This window comes from Ambystoma mexicanum, chromosome 5p, assembly GCF_040938575.1.
Source record: "Ambystoma mexicanum isolate Mex_15411 chromosome 5p, UKY_AmexF1_1, whole genome shotgun sequence".
Taxonomy (NCBI): domain Eukaryota; kingdom Metazoa; phylum Chordata; class Amphibia; order Caudata; family Ambystomatidae; genus Ambystoma; species Ambystoma mexicanum.
The window spans coordinates 789,606,893-789,625,457 of record NC_090930.1 but is presented as its reverse complement, the minus strand read 5'-3'; the positions used below and the strand labels follow the sequence as shown (position 1 = coordinate 789,625,457).

Below are 18,565 nucleotides of genomic sequence, written 5' to 3'. Positions count from 1 at the left end.
GCGGTGTACTGGTTGGAGGGAGGATCTGGAGCACCTCATGTAGCACAGGAAGCACAAGGGAAAAACCCTGCTCATCTCCTACACTTGCTAGCCGAAGGGAAGTCGGAGAGTGAGAATCAAAGGAACCCTGTCCGAGTCATGCACCAGGCGTGGACCAGGCTAGTTTGTCACCCTAGTAACCGCATAATGTATTATTCAGACATGCCTGTCTGGGGTGCGCCATACCTGCCCCCGAAGATGGATGCAGACCTCGCTACACACTGGCGAGAGAGGGGAATACAACACTTCAAAGATTTATTCTGCGATGGCCAATTCACAACCTGGGACAAAATTAAGACAATCATTGGGGATACCCAGTCACAGAAATTACAGTACCTCAGATTGCGCTTGGCACTAACGAATACATGGGATGGGTTCCCCGGTGAACCACCCTCACACCTGAGTTTGAGGTACGCATTATCTCCGAGTAGGACTAAGAAGACAGCCTCAGCGTTGTACAAGCTCACATTGTCAACCAGAAAGTCACCAACACCAGACATTAAAGGGGAGTGGGAAAAGGATCTGGGGATAACTCTAACAGACATGCACTGGGCGCAATTGTGCAGATTAACAAAACATATCTCCTGCAACTCCAGGTACCGACTAATCCATTTTAAGATGGTGAACAGAGTGCACCTCACCCCAACCCGCCTGAAGAGGATGTACCCCGCAACAGAAGGGAAATGTCCTAGGTGCGGGAGCGAGGAAGCAGATTTACCCCACATGTTCTGGTCTTGTGGAACGTTTACAGAGTACTGGACAGGTGTATGCGGAGCATTGGACGAAATGTTGGAGTGGGAACCGGGAGTATGCCTATTGGGCTTTGTAGGTCAAATGAACCCAGTCTGCAGCAGACTCCTAAACCCAGGCATGCTCCTAGCCAAGTGCACCATACTTGTACGCTGGAAGAGCAGGGATCCACGCTCGATGAAAGAGTGGATGAGTGATATGACCTGGGTGAACGATAATTAAGTCTATTCCAATCTACTGCCTCAGGCGAATCGACCAAAAGACATCTGGGGTGGATTTACGCAATACCTGCTCGATAAAAGCGAGAGGGAAGACAACCAAGGTGAAGTACAATGATGTATGTAATATAAACGCCTGTTTGATTTTACAACTGTACAACTGGAACACTGTAATATAACTGAAAGTAATGCAATGCGATGACTCTGTGCAAAGTTAAATGAACGTTTTTTTTAAAAAAAGTGTATACTAAGACCATGCAGGCTCTGATTGCACTGCACTTTGTGGAAAACACCAGTGAAAAGGAACTTAATTGTTTGGGCACATACACACTCAAGCTGGATCTCAATGTTCACTGTGATCAGCCTTAAAAAATGTGAACACTGGATACAGTAACTCAATAGTCACATGTGAGGCTTAATAAGTGTACAGAATGGTCACCTATTTCTAACGAATAAACAATAGCTTGGGTTTTTGAGATGGCCAGAATGCGTGGGTGAACTTGTAGGACAGAAACCTTTTCAATGCTTAGACTGATGAAAAAGAGCAAGGGAGGCTAGTGAACAACACTGGCAATGAGGATATTAGGCGCCAGTGATCACCACGTTATTTGCATAGTCCCTACTCTCTGCTCGATATAAGGGAGTACAGACTTCGGATGCTCTCCGCCGGGCCCTTCCTGAACCCCCTCAGCTCACAACAGAAGGCCCGCAACACATGGGGTGTGCTCCCTAGACCACAGTAACATGCCAAAAGGGACAGCTTCCAAGAAAAGCGGAGCAATGGATAAGTTCACTAAACCTACTTCAAAATTCGGTGGCACGGGGGACAGCTGCTCAAACAGCTCAGCATCATCGACCCCGACACCAGTCATCATGGATCTACAGAGCCTCTTTACCTCAACGCAACAAGGATTTGCAGCTATCAACGCTAACGTCACAACAATCCGCACCCAGCTGGAAAAAGCCACGCTGCGCATAACAGCGACAGAGACTAGGATCAGCACAGTGGAAGACACGCTTGTGGCACTACAGAACACAGTGATGAATATGGCAAAGGATTTGGGCACTGTCAAATTGAAGTGCAAAGATTTGGAAGCAAGATCCTGCAGAAACAACATACAGATTATAGGGGTCCCAGAGGATGCATTGAAGGGTCCGATGGAATTAGCAGTTGAAGAGCTCTTGAAAGATCTGCTGGGAGACCAAGGGTGGTCACCAATGTTCATTGTTGAATGCGCACACAGATCCCAGGCTGCATGACCTAAGCCAGGAGCCTAACCTAGACCGATAATAGGAATGATTATTAACTACAGGGATAGAGACATGGTGTTGCGTGTCGTGCGCGACAAGCAAGAACTAAAGATGGGGTCCAGTGTGATCTGCATTTTCCTGACTACACCCTGGCAATCCAGCAGGAAAGACGAACATTTATAGGAGTGAAGAAAATGCGAGAGCGCAAAATACCATAGGCAATGCTATACCCAGCCAGGCTACGGTTGCAACACAAAAACAAAACCTACTTCTTTGCTTTCCAGAGGAGGCGGTCGCCTTCGTGGAAGGGAACATCCCCTGACCGATAAGCAGCCGCCAGAAGTAGACGAAGATCGATCATGGGTGAACTTTCAAGGAAACACGGGATTGACGGTGAGCACCTGGCACACCAACGTTCTTCATTATGTGCAAAACAGAGGGGGTCTGGGAAACTTTCTACCAGCACGAACACAGCACATTGGCTTGTTCTTGGGTGGATGGCCCCTGGGCGAGTCTCAACCAAGTCTTTAGCTCACTGTTCTTTTCACAGAGGTGACATTTCCCTGCATATCAGTCTTTTTCCTGCCCAGGGGCAGTCCAGCACCGAAATGCTAGGCAATTCTCCTCGGAACTAGAGTACCACAGCAACCCCATACAAGTGTTTCAGCCTAGTTGGGCATCATCAGCGAGGTGAAGCTGTGCCTCTCAGAGCAGTGAGCAAGGGGTCCACGTTTGGTTTTCCCGTCTTCATTATGTGTATTGGTAACGTAATTTGGTAACGCAAAATGACTAACCGGCAAGACATTATCGAGATCAGGGACCCTGGCCGCCACTGCAGTGGCTGTCCCCCAATGCGAGTGCATAGTTGAGTTAAGTGTGTTAGGTTGGGGCGGAGAGAAGGGCTTAAGGCCATGCATGGTTGAAGTTTGGGGAACAATGGGGGGGGGGGTTGGTCAACTGGGGAAGTTGGGATAAAAAGTTGAAAAAAAGCACAGATTAACTGCGATAAGTCCCAGTATTGTTGACAAATTGCGCAGAGGCGTGAAGATGATATGGAAGCATGTGAGAGATGATGGCTGATAAAGGGTTAACAGGAATAAATGTGTTTAGCTGGAATGTGAGAGGCCTTGGAATGCCTGTGAAGATGACAACATTAATGGCATATCTGAACAGACAAGGGGCACGGTTATTATTCTTGCAGGAAACGCACTTACTTGACCACCAGGCAAGTAAACCTGACCCCGGGTGGGGGGGGAGGGGGTCATCGGCATTACACTTCCTATTCAGCAAGATCCCGGGGTGTTATGACTCTGATACATAGATCATTACCATTTACCCACTATGCGACAGAGACCGATTCTGGGGGTAGATATGTGGTGGTGCATGGGAAACTGGGCAGCACCTAAGTCTTATTAATTAATGTATATGGACCCAACATTGACGACCTGGAGTATCTTGCAGAGGTCTTTCAGAAATGTCCCAGGTACCCCACTGCGCAAGTAATATGCGGAGGGGACTTTAACACCATATTAGATGTGGACTTGGCTAGAACATCGACCGCACCCAGATCCCTAACAGGCACAGCACGTATTATACAGACCCATATCTCTGACCTGAGGCTGAGAGACGCATAGCGATCATTACATGGGGCACGTAGGGCTTATACCTTTCAATCAGTCCATGATATGCACTCTAGGATAGACCTGTGGCTGGTATCCCAGAGGGCTCTAGGTTGGGTGACGGAAACCGAGATACTGCCCAGAACTCCGTCGGACCACTCACGAATAACAATGCTGCTAGATAGCCCTGGGGGAGCCCCACAAAGGGCACCCTGGCGGTTCAAGGCGGCAGCACTGGCAGATCCTGTTTTTAGAACTAACGTCTCGCAACATATCACCAAAGTTTTTGAAAACAATGTGGTGTCTGTATCCCGATACGCGGTCCAATGGCAGGCGTTCAAGGCCTATATCAGAGGTATTGCTATGTCCACGGAGCTGGGAGTTCTTCGAGATATACACAGGGAACCCGAGAGGAAGGAAGTGATACTAGCCAACCTTCAGTCACAGAACGCGAATACCCCAACAGCACAGATTAATGCAGACATTAAAACGCAGCTGGACGAATTCCGTGAAGCAGCTGACAGGGTGCTGCGTTATTTCGACAGGCCAGCTGAGGAGTGCAGGTATGGAGAGCAGGAAAGACCGGGTAAGCTCTTGGCACATATGGTACACAGTTAAAAGGGGAGCACAAATATTCTGTGCATAGCCAGGAACGATGGGGTGGTGGTTACGAAACAGGAAGAGATTAGGGACGTGTTCTATGACTTTTATGCTAAATTGTACTCCCCCCCCCCAGAGTACAGCCTCAGATAGTGAAATAGACAGTTACTTAGCTAAAATACCAACCACACTCCTATCAGGCGAGGCTTGTGATGCCCTAGATACTATAAAGAACCTCCCTAGCAGGAAAGCTTTGGGCTTGGACGGGCTAAGTGTAGAATTCTATAGGGAATTTATGGATGTGCTGGCTCCCCATCTCCTCACGATGTGGACTGAAGCGTTGGAAACTGCCAGACTGCCAGACACAATGCACAAGGCGATAATTTCCCTACTTCTGAAGCTGGGGAAACCACCTGAGGAATGTGGATCATATCGACCACTGTCCCTCATTAACACAGACGTGAAGATTTTCGCTAAAATACTGGCTACCCAGCTGAACCCTCTGATGCCGTACATGGTACATGATGATCAAGCGGGATTCGTGCAGGGCAGATCCACGTCAACTAATAAACAGAGGTGCTATAACATTGGCAAGAATTCCGAAAAAGATACGAAAGGGGCTACGATCACTCTAGATATGCAAAAACCCTTTGACACTGTGTATTGGCCCTTCCTATTTAGAGTGCTGAGCAACTATGGTTTCGGCCCAAACTTTATCAAATGGGTTTGTGTCCTCTACACACAACCGTTTGCGAGGGTAAATATTAACGGGGTGTTAGCGCCAATTCTGGAACTGGAGGAAGGGACGAGACAGGGTTGCCCTTTATCCCCACTGCTGTTCGTGTTAGTGATAGAGCCACTGGCTGACCTCTTAAGAGCACAGCACACTCGGGCGGGGATAACTGTAGCCAGGAAAGTGGAGTGGGTGGCCCTTTATGCAGACAACCATGCTATGTGTGAGTGAAACGAGAGGTATCTGCAGAGAATACTAGCAGTAGTACGAGAATTTGGGGAATATTTGTGCCTCCGACTGAACGTTAACAAGTCTGAAATATTTCCTCTGACCGAAGCTACAAATGAGCCTGTAAATCTACACGGACTCAAATGGGCCCCCCTACTGGTAAAATACTTTGGTGTGCAAATAGCTTGCACACCACAGTTGGTGCGCTCCCTCAACTATGATGATTTGGTGGACAAGCTCTGCGCCAAGATCAACCGCTGGAATTAACTCCCTATCTCATTTATGGGTCGACTGGACCTAATCAAGATGATTATTCTGCCTAAGTTATTCTATTTGATTAGCACAGTACCATTGTGGCCGGGGAGACTTTTACTATCTAAGATACAGGGAGTATGTACAACGTTCATTTGGAAGGGGCAAGCGCGTTTGAGCTGGAAACATCTAACAAGGCCATATGACCAAGGGGGGCTGGCGGCCCCCGATTTCAAACTCTACTTCCTGGTTGTGCAGGCTTATTTTGCGGTGTACTGGTTGGAGGGAGGATCTGGAGCACCTCATGTAGCACAGGAAGCACAAGGGAAAAACCCTGCTCATCTCCTACACTTGCTAGCCGAAGGGAAGTCGGAGAGTGAGAATCAAAGGAACCCTGTCCGAGTCATGCACCAGGCGTGGACCAGGCTAGTTTGTCACCCTAGTAACCGCATAATGTATTATTCAGACATGCCTGTCTGGGGTGCGCCATACCTGCCCCCGAAGATGGATGCAGACCTCGCTACACACTGGCGAGAGAGGGGAATACAACACTTCAAAGATTTATTCTGCGATGGCCAATTCACAACCTGGGACAAAATTAAGACAATCATTGGGGATACCCAGTCACAGAAATTACAGTACCTCAGATTGCGCTTGGCACTAACGAATACATGGGATGGGTTCCCCGGTGAACCACCCTCACACCTGAGTTTGAGGTACGCATTATCTCCGAGTAGGACTAAGAAGACAGCCTCAGCGTTGTACAAGCTCACATTGTCAACCAGAAAGTCACCAACACCAGACATTAAAGGGGAGTGGGAAAAGGATCTGGGGATAACTCTAACAGACATGCACTGGGCGCAATTGTGCAGATTAACAAAACATATCTCCTGCAACTCCAGGTACCGACTAATCCATTTTAAGATGGTGAACAGAGTGCACCTCACCCCAACCCGCCTGAAGAGGATGTACCCCGCAACAGAAGGGAAATGTCCTAGGTGCGGGAGCGAGGAAGCAGATTTACCCCACATGTTCTGGTCTTGTGGAACGTTTACAGAGTACTGGACAGGTGTATGCGGAGCATTGGACGAAATGTTGGAGTGGGAACCGGGAGTATGCCTATTGGGCTTTGTAGGTCAAATGAACCCAGTCTGCAGCAGACTCCTAAACCCAGGCATGCTCCTAGCCAAGTGCACCATACTTGTACGCTGGAAGAGCAGGGATCCACGCTCGATGAAAGAGTGGATGAGTGATATGACCTGGGTGAACGATAATTAAGTCTATTCCAATCTACTGCCTCAGGCGAATCGACCAAAAGACATCTGGGGTGGATTTACGCAATACCTGCTCGATAAAAGCGAGAGGGAAGACAACCAAGGTGAAGTACAATGATGTATGTAATATAAACGCCTGTTTGATTTTACAACTGTACAACTGGAACACTGTAATATAACTGAAAGTAATGCAATGCGATGACTCTGTGCAAAGTTAAATGAACGTTTTTTTTTAAAAAAGTGTATACTAAGACCATGCAGGCTCTGATTGCACTGCACTTTGTGGAAAACACCAGTGAAAAGGAACTTAATTGTTTGGGCACATACACACTCAAGCTGGATCTCAATGTTCACTGTGATCAGCCTTAAAAAATGTGAACACTGGATACAGTAACTCAATAGTCACATGTGAGGCTTAATAAGTGTACAGAATGGTCACCTATTTCTAACGAATAAACAATAGCTTGGGTTTTTGAGATGGCCAGAATGCGTGGGTGAACTTGTAGGACAGAAACCTTTTCAATGCTTAGACTGATGAAAAAGACTTTAAAGTGAATTTAGCCCTGCAAAGTACACATAATTGTTCATGTCAAACAGAAGGGAAAAGAAGGCCCAACCACTCGGCTTAAAGAACATCAATTTGTGAAACAATATTTGTTAAAAAAAAAAAAGAACGCAGGCTTTGAAGTTTAAATTAATGAAGAGACAGTTTCATACTGCGTATTTCAATTTCACCTTCATTATGTCCACCACCTCCTGCTTAACTCTTGAGAGCTCCTGCTGAAGGCTCTTGCGTTCGTCTTCACTGGCTCTTTCAATAGCTTTAATCTGCTCATCCATTTGCACTTTCCCCTTCTTCCTGGCTTCCTCCGTTTTCTGGGAAGTACGGAGAGCTTTCTCAAGCTCCTCAAACGCTGAAGAGGGATAAAAAGCATAAACTGAGTCCACACTTGGGCTAGCAACACTAAGTCTTTGACAATCTCTTCATGCACTAAAAACTATAAGACCTACTTTGCAAAGATCCAGGATACAAAAAGTACCTAAACAGAGAGGCTATCAGATGGAGAAGACAAGCTATGATCCAACACATAAAGGTACACATTTTTATGTCAATTAAGAATATCTTGCAGACTAATGTGGTTTAAGTCAAATAACAATGGCATGACCCAACATCTAAAACGGGGAATAGCATCAAATATGTTTCTGGATCACAGCTCAGGCACACCACATAACCATGTTTTCTCTCACATTGCAGGACATAATCTTACCGTGGGCATTAACATTTTGCAAGACATATTTCAACACGTCAGATGAAAGGGGCTCCCTCAAAATGGTGCCCATAAACTTCACAAGTCCACGTTAACAACAACGTCCTACAAGCAGATGCTGACTCCACATTTCACATTTTTACAAATTAATATCAAACATTTTAAAGAGTTATCTATTGCTTGGTAAACATGTTCTAGTCGGCTAATATTCCACGTGGAAACTCTTTCACAGAGACAGACAATGATGTCACACATGAAGCATTCTAGACTTGGATACCAAGCTTTACATTCCTAATAATTTAATATTCTAGGCAAATGTAATAAAGGCTGCAGACTCATTATGACCTAGAAGTAATACAAGTACATTATGGCCTACCTGCTGTTGCACCTATATCAAGAAGATGCAAATAGGACAAATCAAGTTTACGCATGTTGTAGTAATGTGCCTCCTGTACATTACGTCATGCTTAGCTGTCGTGAGGTCGCATGGAATGTTGGAGTATTGGTGGGGTCTGTGTTCTGTGGGTTACAACACCTCTCCCCCCCCCCCGTTCGTTCACCACAGCACATGCAAAAGTGGAACACTAGATGTGTGTTATGATGAGGTATCCTTAGAACCTACCTGTGTTCCATCAGAACGCCGGACATCTTACGCTCTGATCCGGAGAGTGTGTCGGCATTCCACGACTGGCGGTTCCCACCTCCGGGGGCCCTACAATAAAGCTCTTATACAAATCCTTTTTGTGCCGTGCCTCTTTACAACAATTGGCGACGAGGCACCCCTAGGAACCCTGTGGCCCCCAGAGTGCACCTGATGTACTTCCAGCCAGCCCTGCAGCCTAACGGCAGCCCCACGAAGACACGGCACCTGGCACCTCTGTCTGCTGTGGCCTCCTGTCTTGTCGAGCGCCCCAGTCTATGCACGATCCAGCGCTGAGCTCCGCTCTAATCAAGGTACCCTTTTTAATACATTTTTAAGGGTTTACAAGGGACCTCGACTGTATACAACGAGCGCATCTTACGAATCACCAACAGTGATTCGAGAAAAGGACCTAGGAGCGTAAGATTGCGTGAAGCCATTTTGTATTTTGGGCCTTGGTCTCCATAGCGACCAAACGCTGCGGAGTCTCGCTTCCAGCTACAGTAAATACTCGCGGGCCGGCTCGCCTCATTACATGTATGCAACAGACAATGAACAGTGCACGCCTCGCTCTGCGCTCCTCCACGAGTTTATCTAAGCACTAACTGACCATCCGAAACCAAGATTTGACTAAAGGAGGCAGTCGTGGCTTACTCCGAAACAACGCACTTGCATTTAACTGCACATGCATCAGTGATTCAATTTCTTGCTCCATTTAAAGCCCCAGCTAGCAACTGTTGAACCTTGTCCACCTCTCAGGCTGGGGCACTCAAATCAATCGTACTATTCCAGGACACAGTAATACCCACAATAACCACGCTTTGCCCCCACTCAACCAGGCATGCAGAACATTCCATATCCTGCAAAGTTTCTCCCCTGCCCAGGGACTCCAGCGTGCCCGTGGGAGCAATGGCTCAACTGCTTTCAGGTCTACCTAAGAGCCATTGGCTGCAACAAATTCAACGACGACCTTAAGAAAGCAACCCTCCTGAACTGTATAGGAGCAGAAGCTCTGAGAATATTTCGGGCACTTCCTGAGCCTGATGATGTTGGGGGAGATGGCAACCGGATGTTTGACACCGCCTTAGTCAAGCTCACCAAACACTTCGGCAGCAAGATAAATGTAGTGCTAGAGAGATATACCTTTTTTTCCAGAAAGCAATTGAAGGGCGAATCGGTTGATTCCTACTTAGCATCCCTCAGGGTGCTCATGTCCACCTGCAACTTCACGGGCGTCGGCGACGAGTATCTGAGAGACCAACTTGTGCTTCACGTGGCTGATCCTCGCATACAGCAGAGGCTATGGCAGACAAGGAACCCCTCACTGGACCAAGCCACTGAAATAGTGAGGAGTATGGAATTCGGAGATCAGTGCATGAAGGAAAGACTGATCTAGAAAGAAAATATTGAAGTGAAATCCATAGAAACTAGCCCCAAAGTCGACTCTGGAACAACCGTGGTGGCAGCTGTGAGAAAAGCTTCTCGGAGTTCAATAATCAATTCCGGAAGAGGAAGGGTCTCAATGTACGATAATCAAAATCCCGCACGCTGCCCAAAATGCGGGTGGTATAAACAACACGACACCAGCGTATGTCCCGCAGCGAATGGTGAATGCTACAAATGTGGCATGTTAGGACATTTTGCCTAAATCTGTAGAAATACCCGAGGCAGATCCGGTAGATTCGGTAATGTCTCCATTCGGCGGATTTGGTTCTGCAAAAACGGTGGACAGCGATCAAGTGTCTGATAGCATTTTGTCGATCAACCAAGCACCCCCACAAGTACAAATCCTCACTGTCACCTCTATACAAGAGTGCAACGATCCCTGGGTCAATATGTACGTAAATGACATACCTCTACGAGTGATGGTGGACACAGGTTCCCCGTATACCATGGTAGATGTCGAGACATTTCTGAAGGTGCTGTCTGACAAAATCCACGATTTACGGAACTCCCCAGTGAGAGCTACCGGTTATGGGAAAACCACCATCGACATCACTGGGTACACCTGGGTTAGGCTTAGATTCAACAACAGAGAAACATACTGCAAGCTGTTTGTAGCCAAAAACGGATCCTCAGTAGTAGGCTGGGAAGAGTAAGCTGCCCTCTGGGTAAAAATCCACCCTGGAGAAGAAGTCCCAGATTTGAGTGTACTCAAAGACAATACCAACATTAATTCTACCTTAGTTGAACAATTCCCCAAGGTATTTTCCAACAAAATTGGACTCCTCAAGGGCTTTCAACACAAGATCGTACTGAAGAAAGGTGCCATTCCTGTAGCCCATTGAGTCTGTGGAATCCCCTTCGGGACCAAAGAAGTCCTAAGAAAGGAACTCGCACGTCTGTGCGATGAGAACATTATCCAGCCGATTGAGAGCTCTGAATGGCTCGCCCCTATCGCCCTAGTAAAAAAAAAACCTGACAACTCCATAAGAATGTGTGTGAACTTGAGGGACCTGAACAAGATTATATGGATCGACAGGTAACCCCTTCCCAATATATGTGAGCTTCTCTCAACCATGAAACCAGCAAAGTACTTTAGCACCCTAGACCTCTCCTCTGCGTATCACCAAATCGCATTGGAGGAAAACTCTAAAGCCCTCACGTCCTTTGTTACACCGTTGGGAGCGTTCAAGTTCAACAGAATGCCCTTGGGAACTTGCCTCAGCAGCGGCAGTGTTCCAGAGATTAATGTCGCACTTATTCGGAGGCCTTGACGGAGTACAATGTTTTCAAGATGACATCCTCATATCAGCGAAAACAGAAGAGGAGCATGACGCTAAACTTATGGGTGTTTTACAAGTGATTAAAAAAAGTGGGCTCACCCTTAAGTTGGAGAAATGCAACATAAAGTGTAATCAAGTTTCCTACCTCGGCCATTCCATTGACGCCAGAGGCATCAGTCCCAAGAAGAAACTCATGGACACTATATTGAACCTTGCCGAACCTCTAAATAAGGATCAGTTGAGGAGTTTCCTCGGCATGACAGAGTATTACTCCAAATTTTTAAGTAATTATGCCAACAAAACAAAAAACATGAGGAACCTCATGAAGAAGACATCAAAGTTCGAATGGTCCATAGAGTGTAGCAACGAATTTGAAGTACTTAAAACCAATATCAATCAAGCTCCGGCCTTAAGTATGTTTGACTGCAACGCTAGGACAATGGTATCAGTGAATGCCAGTAAGATCGGGCTTGGTGGGGTCCTAGAACAACAACAGAATGGAAGCATTGTGACCATCGCTTTTGCACCAAGGGTACTAAGAGGTGCTGAGTTAAACTATTCCACCATCGAGAGGGAAGCCCACAACCATGGTCCACAAAACCAAGCAGCCGATGCGAGTCAGGATGCACAGGACACAGACTGAAATTTCTGATGAAGACATCATAGCTGTCATCAACCCTGCCATTCCCCCAGATGAATGGAAAAACATCACCAACAGTGACTCAGAACAACAAGAAATCAGAAGAGCTGTAACCAATGACTGGGCAGAAGTTGGGCAAAGCCTGGCGGATTTCACACCTTTCAAGGAAGAAATTTCCATGGACGAAAAACATATCTATAGAGGCAACAGAGTAATTCCGGCTGTGGCACTTAGGAAGAGACTACTTGATTTGGCGCATGAGGGGCATCTGGGGAGGAGTTTGACAAAAAACAGGGTGAGTAACTATTGGTGGCCCAACATTTGGAAAGAAGCAATAGTCAAAAATTGCCCCGCCTGCGCCACCAGTGACAAAACTAAGGTGTTAAGGAAGACTCCTCTCCAACCTGTAGAACCCCCAAGAAGTGTGTGGTCAAAACTTGCAATAGATATCATGGGTCCTTTTGAAAATCTAGAGGCAGTGAGAATATACATTAGTGTGATCATAGATTATACTTCCAAATGGACCGAATGGGGGATAGTAGAGACAAGTGTAACTACAAAAAAAGTCACATACTTTCTAACCAAGATCTTCAACAGGGAGGGTGACCCCAAAGATTTGGGGCCTCATTACACGTTGTGCGGTAAAAATCAGAATTTTACGGCATGGCGCTATTAGCATGTCCGCCCTCGCAAAAGACCGCTAATAGCGTCCCATTACGAGTTCGCGGACACGAGCATAGCGCCATGCCGTAAATGACATTACCGCCATGCCGCAAAAGTCCACAAAATGCCCATTACCAGCTTCGACCACAGTGCTGATAGCACCTCATCCCTCACGCAACATGCTAATAGCGGTCACCGCTATTAGCGGACACCGTTAAAAAGCGGAACCGGAAATAGCGTCATCGCACAGGAACGGGAAAGAGAACGGCGGCCATCTTTAAAAACACAATCCATTGCCATCCTCTGCATCCAGGACATCTTTCCGGAGAACTCTGACCAAAAACCATCCAGGACTGCCTGAAGATGTCAAAGGCCCTGAAAAAATCCTCTGATCGACAGCGGAAAGAGAAATTCACACCAGAGGAGCTCATAATGCTGACTAGCACACTTGCAGCCAATGCGGAGGTCGTATTCGCCAATGATATGCGCCAGGAGGCGATCATCAAGAAAAAGGCCATCTGGGACGAAGTTGCCCGCAAAGTTAGTGCGGTGGGCACTACCACCCGCAGCGTGAAGGACTGCCGCAAGAGGTGGGACGACCTCCAGCTACGTGTGCGGAATATCCGATCAGTCAACCGCAACCTTGCAATGGCCACAGGAGGAGACGCAGAATCACCTCTGAAGATGAAGGAGTGGGAGGAGACATGTGCCTCCACCATCGGAGTCGAAGCCATAGAGGGGGTCGGAGACATGGAGCATGGTGTGGCCATCTCATCTGATGGAGGTGAGTGAATACGTCAAATAATGCACAGTGAAGGGTGAGGGGGTACCCCAAACATGTGTTGATGACCAGGCCATTGGTCCTGCCACACACATACATGCATGCATCACCATATACACATGCAATACTGACCCATCAATGCATGACCAACCCGACATCCCCATGACAAGAATCACTGATGAATAGGCCCCAATGCATAGAGCAGCATGACATGAACATTCTGCATGAGGCACCTAGACCCATTAACAATGATGTACCCTATTTATGTCCTCCACAGGATCACCGACAGACACTGGAGACACAAGCACCGCAGCACGTACTCCCCCAGCAGCCAAAAAAGCCAGAATGCATGAGAGGGGTGACACCGCCACCACCTCCAGGGGAAGTGGGAGGACAGTCCATCTGCAGAGGGCCAAGGGCAGCAGGAGCACCATTGCATCACAGCCTGAGGGCACGGATCCTGCTGTAGCCGAACCCACGCAAGTGTGCCCCATCACTGCTGATATGAGCACGGAGGGCACGCACTCCGCAGCCACCAGCTCCACTGGGGAGGCAGCAGCCACCGCACCGGCCAGTGACAAGGAGGACGCAATCGACGTCCTACAACTCATCCATGACCCCAGCCCAACATGGTCCATTGAGGGGAGTTCGAGGGCAACGTCCGGATCTGCTACCCAGGGAGCACATGACACCCTCACTGTAGAAGGTGCATGGAGCCCTCAGCTGTCCTCACCAGATGCCGAGTGCATGGACCAGGGCGCACCGTCCAGCCCAGCAGCACCTACCACCCTGGCAGACCTTGCAACCATCAGCCGGAGGCAGGAAGACATGGCTGCGCTGGTCACCCAGCATGTGGCCGAGACAGGCCGTCTAAGGGATGACCTCCAAAAATATGCAGGGCAAACAAAGGAGGCCATGGAGGCCTGCACTGACAGGATATGCCAGGAGATGGGCCAACTCCGCCAGGCCATTTTACGTATTGGGGACATCATGGAGCAGCATCACCAACCCCCAACACAGGATCGACCGGGAACCTCCTCCTCAGCGAGTTCCCAGCAGACCAGCCCCCTGCGCCGCTCCCTGCGCAACCTGAGGCGCCCCGCATCACAGCAACTCAATGTCGGTGGGGGCCCTGATGCTTAGCTCCACCAAGGACCAGGTGGCACATGTGGTGCAGGAAACATTATAGACACCATAAGACTCACCTGGGTGTTTTGGGGGGGAGGGGGGTAAGGGTGCATTTGGGTGTTTTGGGGGGGAGGGGGGTAAGGGTGCATTTGGGTGTTTTGGGGGAGGGGGGTAAGGGTGCATTTGGGTGTTTTGGGGGGAGGGGGGTAAGGGTGCATTTGGGTGTTTTGGGGTGTTGCATTTCTTATCACATTCTGTTCAATACACAGTTGTTCTGAAGTTGAAACCCAAGCGTGGTCTCCATCATTGCGTATGTGTCATTTATCTTGGACAGGGTCCTTTATGGTACTCCAAACATATACCAGGGCAACAATATCCATCTCCGTCCATGCTTTTTCACCTTTGTGCCTGATGGGATTTCAGAATCAGATGTTGACGCACATCGTTGTGCCCTCTTGGCATTGCCTCTTGCATGTCCTGCCGGGGCATTCCACCTGTACTCATCCACATCCCCCATCATGCTCTTCTGGTGGTTGCATATCAACATCAGGTGGCATTGGCACATTCCATCATATGCACATTTTTTGGTGCTCTACACATGGCTTGGTTATCTTTGCCACTTTGACACGGCTGTACAGGAGTGCCTCACACAGGCTGCTTAGGCAGCGGAGCACTGTCATTGGAAGGCTGACTGCCAGCTCTATCATGACGCAGGTACGGGGATGTGCAATATTGTTGTCCTCTTCCTTCTGGTTCTGTGGGTTCCGTACAGGGGTTGGGAGCCACCTCCTCAGTGGATCGCTGGCATTGCCTGTATGGTGTGAGGAATGGGTACCTGTTACGGGTCACCTCTGGTGTGGGCTGTTGTTGTTGGTGCTGCACTGCTATCATGTAGTCAAGGCTGTCATGTCATGCTGCTGCTATTGGGACCATCTTGGTGTGGGAAAGGGTGTGGGTAGGGGTGTGGTGTGCTCTTTTGTGCTGCCTGTCTCCATTGCATGCACCTGTGCTGATTGTGTCCACCTGTAGTAGATGGGTACACTGCCCAGGTCTCTTAACGGGTGCTTTTCGATGCCGTTATTAGCGCCATGCCGGTAAGGGGTTTTTGGGCGTTTTACATGCCGCTAATGCCATGTCCGCATGGCTTGTGATGGCCTGGTATTAGCGCCATGGCACTAATTCCGGCCTGGGGGACGCGCGCCCGCGGCCTTGCCGCTATTAGTGGCACCGTAATTAACGGGTGCGCAGTTAGCGGTGGGTCCGGGTCGTGATTGACTTAGGGAATTAACGGTACCGGTAAATCTTTATCGGTACCGGTATTCCATTACCGCACAACGTGTAATGAGGCCCTTGGTCTCGGACAACGGGTCCCAATTTATATCATCAGAATTTCAAGAGTTCCTCAGAAACAGATCCATCAACCACGTCACAACATCTCTGTACCACCCGATCTCCAATGGACTGGTGGAGAGGATTAATAGACTCGTAAAAAGTGTGGTCCAGCTAGCCACAGCGAATGCCCTTCCATGGAGGGATACTCTCAAGAAACCTCTATATGCATATAGAACAACCCCACACACCACCACTAACGTGGATCCCTTTACCATGATGCGGGGCAGGGTCGCAACTAACCAACTAAGGCCAGCATGGATATTCATGGATACCGGTGAGGCAAGAATAGACATGGACCATTTACGTAAGAAAGTGAACGAGAAGCAAGAAAAATACAAAGCATATTATGATTCAAGCCATGGAGTCAGAGAAATGTCCATTCAAGAAGGAGACTGGGTCTGCGTCAAAGAACCAAGAAAAACACTCAAGGGAGAATCCAGCTTCAGGTCCCCACAAAGAGTCACACGTTGTCAAGGAAAATCCGTCATATTGGACGATGGAAAGAGATGGTCTGGGGACGATCTTGTAAAAATAACCAACGATGTCTGCAGACCCAGCACATCCAAAGACATTAACTATGGCACACTACTTCCTTCCTGATGGAACATCATGTCACAGACACACGGGTGATGATGAGCTCCATTCCGAAAATGATAGAACCTCTGTCGGAAGGTTGTCGAAAAGAAATCGGAAGATCATCCGAAATTTCAACAGCGACAACTTCTACTATTACCCCCATTATCACATATTGTTCTACATCCACCGCCACTTACGCCTTTCTGAGTTATCCCACACTGTATTTTTATTAAGAACAACATCCTCATTGTAGTCTTAGGGTAAGACTCTCCTTCTTATCCCTGTTAGATAGGCGGCGCAACAGCATAACCTATGGTGAGAACAGAGTGTTCTTCTGACCAGGGTGATCTGCAAGGAACACAATAACAGTTGTAATTCAATTGTGAAAAAGTGGCTCTATACCTGTCCTGTTTTGTGTGATATCGCGAATTGTATATGTAACAGGAAGGCCACAATCCCCATATGAGGTGTATTAACAATAACCAATAATCCTGGGTAGTTTGTAACAGTGAAAACGTCAGGTGTTCTAATGTGACTACTGTTACATTATGCTGACGGTTACCGTTACATTATTCTGATGGTGTGTGTGTGATGAATGAATGAATTAATGAATGGGGGGAAGACGTGTAGTAATGGGCCTCCTGTACATTACGGCATGTTTAGCCGTCAGTGGAATGTGATGGTGTCATTGGAATGTTGGTGTTGTTTGAAGGATGATGTATGTGTGTGACAGTTAGAGTGACCTGAGCTGGTGAGTGGATGGGCCAGTATTTTTCATCTGCTACAATAAGACTTGTGGCGTACATCTGAGCACAAATAAACATATCGACTTAACTGTTTCCTGCGCTGTGTTTGGAGGAAGAACCGCCATCTTGGTTACTTCACTGGCAATGAGTTTAAGGACCAGGAGCTGCAGCGGGGGAGCAGCACACAAAGGTACAGGCATTGCCCCCGAAAAGTTATCCCATCCACTGAAACACCAAAGGCTCTGGGTGCCTTGTTGGCCGGGCGGTGTAAGGTTAGCTGCTGCAAGTAGCCGTGCCCCAGAAGTTGGGTTGGGACCGGGAGAGGTGCAGTCAGGAGTGCTGTCTGGAGAAGCAGGCGTGAATCGTCCTGTGCGTGCTGTCCGGGTGGATTTTGGCTGTGATAAAGGGAGTCCAGTAGCAGCACTGCAGAGCAGGCAGCAATCTCATCCCTAGAGAGGAGTTGTGAAGTCCTAGGGCTGGGCGGTGCAGAAAGAGTCTCCTCTCTGCAGACACAGCGCCTGTGGGATCCGGTGTCTGCTGGAGAAGTGGTGGGTGCTGTTGTTGGAGATGACGATGAACTGTTCCCTGGGAGGGGGACGCAAAGAGCTGTGGGCTGGGCGGCACAGCAGCGGGGCCCTGGAGCTGGCAGAAGTGCTATTGTGGAGAAGCAAGCATGTCTGGAGAAATTGTGAGGGGAAGAGATGTTCTCCTGTCCGATCCAATAGCTGTGGGCTGGGTGGCGCAGCGGCTGAGCCATTTGGGCGGCAGAAGTAGTATTGTGGCTGAAGCAAACATGTCTGGAGAACCTGTTGAGGCACAGATGTTCTCCCTGTTCGATCTTGCAGGACAAATGGTGATATCACCAGCACTAACAGGAGCATCCCAGCCGTCAGCTGGAACGCAGCGTGAGTGCTGTGGAATGCAGCCCGTGTCCTACATTTGTTTCGGTTCCTGCTGCTGGCAAGCTTGGAGACGGGGAGCAGTTGTCAGAGTCTCTTGTCGCGATGGTGGATGGAGATGGGACAAGTGATTTGAAGGGGC

General features: G+C 48.3%; 1 protein-coding gene across 3 annotated transcripts in view; it reads right to left on the bottom strand.

The window, feature by feature from the left end:
• The window catches only part of GOLGA4 (golgin A4), a 2,156,782-nt gene that overhangs the window by 943,352 nt on the left and 1,194,865 nt on the right, over positions 1-18,565 (bottom strand). For all 3 annotated transcript variants that reach the window (XM_069613207.1, XM_069613208.1, XM_069613209.1), the window contains one exon: positions 7,700-7,878. In XM_069613207.1, coding sequence (XP_069469308.1) covers positions 7,700-7,878 — 179 coding nt within the window. The remainder of the gene's footprint in view (positions 1-7,699; positions 7,879-18,565) is intronic.